Here is an 8362-nt window from a genome sequence, read left to right as displayed (position 1 = left end):
AGGGAAGGAAATTTGCCATCCTCACCTGGTCTGGCCTACATGTGACTGCAAACCCTACAACAATGTGGTTGACTCTCAACTGCCCTTGATATGGCCTAGCATGTCACTCAGTTCAAGGGAAGTTAGGGACGGCAATAAATGCTGGCCAGCCAGTAATGCCCACATCTCACAAGTGAGTTAAAAGAAAAATTCTTCCTTGGGTCTGAGAGGGATTGATAGACGTTGCATCATCAACTACTTTGTTATTAAAAGGATACTCCCGCTGTTCATTAAGAATCCTAACTTATTGCGATGCGAATGCAAATGAAGTAAGCTCTTAAATGAAGGGGAGATTAAGGGTGAGATTTTGTTTTTGTCTGGCAAGCAGCAGCATGGTGAACATTGGCCAGAACGTTCCAGATTCACGACACGTGGTATATCTCTTCATCACCTGACAATTCTGGCTACATACGTGAGGAAGTCGGCAATCCAGCCTCCTAATTCAATCATAGTTGATCTCAAACATGCCCCAACTTCACTTTCGTGCCCACTCCAAATAACCCTTTAAACCAGTATTAATTAAAAATCTACCTCCTCAAAATTATTCATGTCCCAGCAGCCACCACACGCTGGGATAGTGAATTCCAGAAATTTAACATCAACTTTATCAAGTCCAATCTTTAATTCCTCCTCATCTCTGTTTTAAATCTATCACCCCTGAGCCTAAAACTATGACCTTTTGTTCTGGATTGCTGTGTAAGTCAGTCATCTTTTGCATCTTATACACCTCAATTAGATCTTCTCTCATCCTCCTAATCTCTAGCGAGTATAAGGCGTTAGCTGTTCAATCTCTCAGGAAGATGTGTACAGTTATTTTCTGAAAAATAATTTGATTATCTTTGAGTCAATACGAACTGCTTTGTTAAGATCCTGGTCCACTTCGACTGTGCACCCAATGAAACAGGGGTTGAATTTCCCCAACTAGACTGGGATCCCGATGTCAGCTTCAACTCTAGGTCAAGAACCTGGCCTGGGAAGGGAAGAATTTAGAGGAAGAGGTGATCCTGCTGAATGTGACCCCCTGTGAGAGGAAAATTGTGTTTGACTGATTGGAATTGTTTGAGGAAGTAACAAGCAAGACAGATAAAGAGAACAAGTAAATACTTGGATGTCCAAGAACAATTTGGCACCTTCACAAAATAAGAGCTTTTGGTAGGTGAGTGGAGATTAGACCATTGGGGTTAACTCATGGAAAGCAAAGTGTAGGTTTACATTAATGTCCTTCAGGTAGAGGAAATGTAATTAGTGGATTGCTAGGACTTCAGCTATTTACAATATACATCAATGACTTGGATGAAAGGACCAAAGGTATGATTGTTAGATTGGCTGAGGACACCAAGATGGGCAGGAAAGGAAATTGTGAATAGGACACAAGGAGTCTACAAAGGGGTATAGGCAGGTTAAGTGAGTGGAAAAAAGTTTGGCAGGTGGGGAATAATGTGGGTGAATGTGAATTTGTGCATTTTGGCAGAAAAAAAACAAAAGCAGTGTATGATTTAGATGGAGAGAGATCACAGAAAACTGTGGTACAGAGGGAACTGTATGTCCTGGTACATGAGCCACAAAAAGCCAAGGTGCAGTTTGAACAATAATTTGGAAGGCAAATAGAATGTTCGTGTTTCTTGCAAGAGGAATGGACTATAAATGTGTGGAGGTTTTGCTTGAACAGCAGCGGGAACTGGTGGGACCACATCTGAAGTACTGTGTAGAGTTTTGGTTTCCATATTTAAAAGAATTGAAACTTTGTTAAAAAGAGGCATGAAGCTCTCATCTTTTGCTAAATGACAAGAAAATCAACTTCGAAAGGAAGCAACAATTTATACACCTTGAGGAGAGATTGCCAGTTGATTATTGGTTGATTTGGCAATACACCAGGAGCTGTTCTCTGCCTTAGCTAATCGGTTAAATCCAACCAGGTAACTCAATGCTGATTGGTCAGAGAATTGCCACATGGATGCATCTATGATTGGCTATCTCCATGGCCCTTTTTTCCAGTGAAAAATGTATAATGCCCCTTGGACATACTCTTCCTAGCTACAAAACAGAAATATTGAAAAAGGATAAACTTACATTAAAGGCGGTGTAGAGACAGTTCACATAACAGATTCCTGGAATGGGGTTTTCTTCTGAAGAAGTGTTGGACATATCCTTCAGAACTATATCCTTCAGAACTTAGAAGAATGAGAGGTGAAAATTCTTGTACTGTGGTGGTACAGTCCCTACCTCTGAACCAGGAGGCCTAGGTTCAAGTCCCACCTGTTCCAGATTGTAACAACATCTGTCAACAGATTGGTTAGAAATGTTTTTTGGATGCCATATCTAACGAAGGATGTGCTGGCATTGGAGGGGGTCCAGAGGAGGCTTACAATAATGATTCCAGGGATGAAGAACTTGACATAAGAGGAGTGGTTGAGCGCTGTTGGTGTTTACGCAGTGGAGTTTAGAAGGATGAGGGGTATCTGATTTGAAATTTACAGAATACTGAGAAGTCTTGATAGAGTGGATGTGGAGATTTTTCCACAAGTAGGAAACAATAAGATTGGAGGTCACAGCCTCAGAATGAAAGGACAGCCCTTTCTAACTGAGGTGAGGAATTGCTTCAGCCAGTGTGGTTAATCTGTGGAACTCATTGCTGCAGAGGGCTGTGGAGACCAAGTCATTGTATTTAAGACAGAGATAGGCGCTTGATTGATAATAGGATCAAGGGTATGGGGAGAAGGCAGGAAAATGGGGTTGAGAAACATGTCAGCCATGATCAAAAAGAAGAGCCAACTTAATGGGCTGAATGACCTAATTCTGCTCCTATGCCTTAAGATATTATAAATATCTAGAAGAATGAGAACTGATATTATTGGAACATATAAGGCTTTGAAGGGACTTGAGAGGGTGGCTGCTCAAAGGATGTTTGCCCTTGTGGAGCAGACCAGAACTTGGGGGCACAGCTTAGAAATAAGGGACCTCCCATTTAAGAGACAGATATAAAGAATTTATTGTCTCGGAGAGTTTTCAGTCTGAGGAATTCTCTTCCCCAGAAAGTGGTGGTCATTGAATATTCTTGAGATTAAATTAGATAGACCTTTGATTGCCAAGGTTATAGGAGGAGGATAGGAAAAGTAACATTGAGGCCATAATCGGATCTTGGTCAACTGGCAGAGCAGACCCGCGGGTCCAAGTAGCCTACATCAGCTCTGATTTTATTTGTTCAGGCTACATCTTTCTGTAGCTTATCCCGTTCAGCTTTTGGAGGCTACTACCTTCATTATCTTCATATCATCCACAAATGTAGCCATTGAACTTCTGACTCTTAGCAAGTATATGAATTTCTACTGTTTCCACTGCAGTCTTTCTTTCCTGTTTTCCTCTTAGCGATTGTTGATCTTCTTTAGGAGTTAAGATGCACGTGTTATTTTCTTTTAAAGATGTCTCCACACACGTTGGCTTGCATTGCTGCTCCAATTTGGGACCGTCCTTACTCTCGAGAGCAAGCTGCATTCCCATTGGTAAGTCCATCTCTAAACATAAAGGCAAAGGCCGTTATATTAATCTTGGTCTCAATCTGTGTATGGTACTTAACATTGTTTCAGCAGCTCTATTTCTATAAGCATGTTAGCATACCGCTTTATGTGGCCCTTGGACATGTTATTGTTATCCATTTTTGGCTTTCTTTGATTACCCATTTCCCTTCTTAAACCCTTGTGTTGTTTGTATTTGAAGAGTAGTAAACAATATGGTTAAGGGCTCTGCTTCGTGAGCCCAACTTGTCATCAGCATGTTTCCCCAATTTTTAACCTGCCACATTTTCAAACTGTTATTCTTGTTGAAAATGTGCATGTGTGGATTTTCTGTGCCCTGTTAGCACAATGTTTAGAAATTGCATACCACTCCAAGAACATAGCCACTCTGGAATTTTTGCTGATCCTGCCAAGTAGGTTATTGCGGTTGTGTATATCCCTGTGTCTAAACATTCTTGGCTGTATAACTGACCTCAATAGATACTGACACTGTTGCTTTATGTTGCGGCTTCAAGCCAGTCCAGCTGATGCTGTGAATGTCCACTTTGGAATGTTGCAAGGATCTTGATCTGAATAATTTGCTATAGTTTGCTAGTGATAGCTAGTTTTAACCTGCATTCACAACCCTTTTCCAACACTTCATTAGGTGACTCCACCTCTGCCTTCATGGTCAGTTTTTTTTGGCGGGGGGGGGACTTTAAATGACTTTTTAAATTAAGCGGAGAAGAAAAGTGTATATTTTTCACTTGCAGGCAAAACATGACTAGACAATGCTACTTCTCATTTTGTCGGTTTTAATCATTGCCTACTTCGTAAAAAATGGCTTCAGCTTTCACTAGTCCTGCAACCTATTGTTTTCACTGTATTTCAGAACTGGAAGATATTTGTCAGCTAAATTGTATTGAACAAGGCAAATAGTCATGGAGTTGTACAGCACGGAAACAGACCCATCAGTCTAACTTGTCCATGCTGATCAGATATCCTGATCTGACCTAGTCCCGTTTGCCAGCATTTGGCCCTTCCTATTCATGTATCCATCCAGATGCCTTTTAAATGCTGTAATTGTACCAGCCGTCACCACTTCCTCAGGCAGCTCATTCCATACACGTACCACCCTCTGTATGAAAAAGTTGCCTCTTAGGTTCCTTTTAAATCTTTCCCCTCTCACCTTAATTCTATGCTTTCTAGTTTTAGACTCCCCTACCCTGGGAAAAAGACCTTCGCTATTCACCCTGTCCATGCCCCTCATAATTTTATAAACCCCTATAAGGTCACCCCTCAGCCTCCAATGCTCCAGGGAAAATAGCCCCAGCCTATTCAGCCTCTCCCTATAGCTCAAACCCTCAACCCCAGCAACATCCTTGTAAATCTTTTCAGAACCCTTTCAAGTTTAACAACATCTTTCCTAAAGCAGGGAGACCAGAACTGCAGATAACAAGGTGTAGAGCTGGATGAACACAGCAGGCCAAGCAGCATCAGAGGAGCAGGAAGGCTGACGTTTCGGGCCTAGACCCTTATTCAGAAATGGAGGGGGGGAAGGGGGTTCTGAAATAAATAGGGAGAGAGGGGGAGGTGGATAGAAGATGGATAGAGGAGGAGATAGGTGGAGAGGAGACAGACAGACAGACAGGTCAAAGAGGCGGGGATGGAGCCAATAAAGGTGAGTGTAGGTGGGGAGTTAGGGAGGAGATAGGTCAGTCCAGGGAGGACAGACAGGTCAAGGGGGCGGGAAGAGTTAGTAGTTAGGAGTTGGGGGTGGGGCTTGAGGTGGGAGGAGGGGATAGGTGGGAGGAAGGACAGGTTAGGGAGGCGGGGAAAGCTGAGCTGGTTTTGGGGAGGGGAGATTTTGAAGCTTGTGAAGTCCACATTGATACCATTGGGCTGCAGGGTTCCCAAGCGGAATATGAGGTGCTGTTGCTGCAACCTTCGGGTGGCATCTTTGTGGCACTGCAGGAGGCCCAGGATGGACATGTCGTCTGAGGAATGGGAGGGGGAGTTGAAATGGTTCGTGACTGGGAGGTGTAGTTGTTTAGTGCGAACCGAATGTAGGTGTTCTGCAAAGCGGTCCCCAAGCCTCCGCTTGGTTTCCTGAGGGGGGGAAGTTGCAGTCCTTGAAAAACGAGGACATCTCAGATGCCCTCGACCGTGTCTCCCGCATTTCCCGCAACTCATCCCTCACACCCCCTCCCTGCAATAACAACCAAAACAGAATCCCCCTCGTCCTCACGTACCACCCCACCAACCTCCGGATCCAACGCATCATCCTCCGACACTTCCGCCATCTGCAATCCCACCCCACCACCAAAGATATTTTTCCCTCCCCACCCCTATCTGCTTTCCGGAGGGACCACTCTCTCCGTGACTCCCTTGTCCGCTCCACACTCTACTCCAGCCCCACCACACCCGACACTTTTCCCTGCAATCGCAGGAAGTGCTACACCTGCCCCTACACCTCCCCCCTCACCCGCATCCCAGGCCCCAAGAAGACTTTCCACATCAAACAGATGTTCACCTGCAGATCTGCTAATGTGGTATACTGCATCCGCTGTTCCCGTTGTGGCCTCCTCTACATCGGGGAAACCAAGCGGAGGCTTGGGGACTGCTTTGCAGAACACCTACGCTCGGTTCGTACTAAACAACTGCACCTCCCAGTCGCGAACCATTTCAACTCCCCCTCCCATTCCTCAGACGACATGTCCATCCTGGGCCTCCTACAGTGCCACAAAGATGCCATCCGAAGGTTGCAGGAACAGCAACTCATATTCCGCTTGGGAACCCTGCAGCCCAATGGTATCAATGTGGACTTCACAAGCTTCAAAATCTCCCCTCCCCAAAACCAGCTCAGCTTTCCCCGCCTCCCTAACCTGTCCTTCCTCCCACCTATCCCCTCCTCCCACCTCAAGCCCCACCGCCAACTCCTACCTACTAACCTCTTCCCGACCTCCCTGGGCTGACCTATCTCCTCCCTACCTCCCCACCTACACTCACCTTTACTGGCTCCATCCCCGCCTCTTTGACCTGTCTGTCTCCTCTCCACCTATCTTCTCCTCTATCCATCTTATATCTTGTCCCCCTCTCTCCCTATTTATTTCAAAACCCCCTTCCCCTCCCCCATTTCTGAAGAAGGGTCTAGGCCGGAAACATCAGCCTTCCTGCTCCTCTGATGCTGCTTGGCCTGCTGTGTTCATCCAGCTCTACACCTTGTTAACTCAGGTTCTCCAGCATCTGCAGTTCCTACTATCTCTGAGACCAGAATTGCACGCAGTTTTCTCAAAGTGGCCTAACAATGTCCTGCACAGCTGCAACATGACATCCCAACTCCTATACTCAATGCACTGACCAGAGAATGCTGGAGAAATTCAGCTGATCTCATCATCTGTAGAGAGAGAAACGGAGTTAATCTTTTGAGTCTAGTATGAGTCTTCAAAACTTCTGCAGAGTTCTGAAGAAGATGTGCATCAAACTAAAAATGTTAACTGTGTTTCTCTCTCCCTGGATGCTGCCAGACCTGCTGAGTTTCTCCAGCATTTTCTGTTTTTGTTCCATATTTCCAGCATCTGCAGAATTTTGTTTTTATATATCTGTTAATTATCTCTTGACTCTCATTATTGACATGTTTGTATCTTTTAAGTATACGTATCTAAAACATACTGTTTTTCAGCAATTTGTGAAACCAGAAACCAAATTTTGGCCGACAATTGCTCGAATTGATGACCTCTATGGCGATCAACACTTGGTCTGTTCCTGCCCACCTATGGAAGCTTATGAATCACCCTTCACAGAGCAGAAGCGAGCTTCATCGTAAGCTTTATCATGGAATGAATTTTTGTTTTGCGGGTGTTGGGTTCAGTGAATAATTGCTGTCAGTAATACCCAACTATATGATTTTTTTCTTTTGTTGTTTTGTTTTACAAATCAAGAACTGGCAAGTCAAATATCTCAATTTGTATTAAAACAGCTGCTAATGGTTTCTAAAAAGTAGACACTACATCTAAGCCACACTGCAGCTGATGGTATTCCGTGCCTCAAAATTGAGCAGCATCGAGTTGCTTAAGTGGCCTTGATCCTGTGCACTTTTTTCCTGCCTTGAGTTGAGAACCATCCTGGTTGCAGATGTATTGGAACTGTAATGTAGTGTATTCACTATAGCCTGCTGCTCCTCCAACAGCACTATCAGACCATGTACTGACTGAGTGACAAAGTGGTCCTAGAAGGTAGTATTTTTAATGTTTACTTTGGATGTTCTTGTTTGTAATTGCCAATGCTTCTATAACTGTAACCAGCATTACCTGGTTAATAGAAATTAAAAACAATGTAAATTTTAACTGTCTTATCATTCCAATAAAATTTCTTGAGTTGATTTTCATATGTTTTCACTTAGCTCTGGTAAGAAGATTGTTGGTACTTCTAATGTTCAATCCATTCACATTTCACATAAGTAGCTTTCATGCACCCCAAATGTATTCTTTCCATAAATACTTTATGGGGTGTCACAGACACATATAGTCCAGAAGAGGACTTTTAGCTCATAGAATCTGTGCCGACCTGTCTACACTAATCCTACTTTCCAGACTTGGCCAATAGCTTTGAATGTCATGACATTAAAAATGCTCATCTACAATTTTTTTTATCTTTGTGATCTTTCCTGCCACTAGTGACCTCCCAGGCAGTGCATTCCTAAAGCCCACCACTCTCTGGGTGAAAATAAATTTCCTCAAATCTCCTGTAAACCTCCTTCCCTTCACCTTAAAATTTTCCCCCATTGTTATTGACCTATCAGCTAAGGGGAATTGCTGCTATATATTCACCCT

General features: G+C 43.8%; 1 protein-coding gene across 1 annotated transcript in view; it reads left to right on the top strand.

Moving 5' to 3' along the window:
* The window catches only part of gldc (glycine dehydrogenase (decarboxylating)), a 172267-nt gene extending 164356 nt beyond the window's left edge, over window positions 1–7911 (top strand). The window contains exons 24-25 of the mRNA XM_048595226.1: window positions 3459–3539; window positions 7213–7911. Coding sequence (XP_048451183.1) covers window positions 3459–3539; window positions 7213–7356 — 225 coding nt within the window. The 3' untranslated portion in view covers window positions 7357–7911. The remainder of the gene's footprint in view (window positions 1–3458; window positions 3540–7212) is intronic.
* The last annotated feature ends 451 nt before the right edge of the window (window positions 7912–8362 follow it).

Source organism: Rhincodon typus, chromosome 3 (genome assembly GCF_021869965.1).
Source record: "Rhincodon typus isolate 14 chromosome 3, sRhiTyp1.1, whole genome shotgun sequence".
Lineage (NCBI taxonomy): Eukaryota > Metazoa > Chordata > Chondrichthyes > Orectolobiformes > Rhincodontidae > Rhincodon > Rhincodon typus.
Note: the sequence above shows the minus strand (reverse complement) of the source record. Positions and strands in the feature narration are given on the sequence as shown.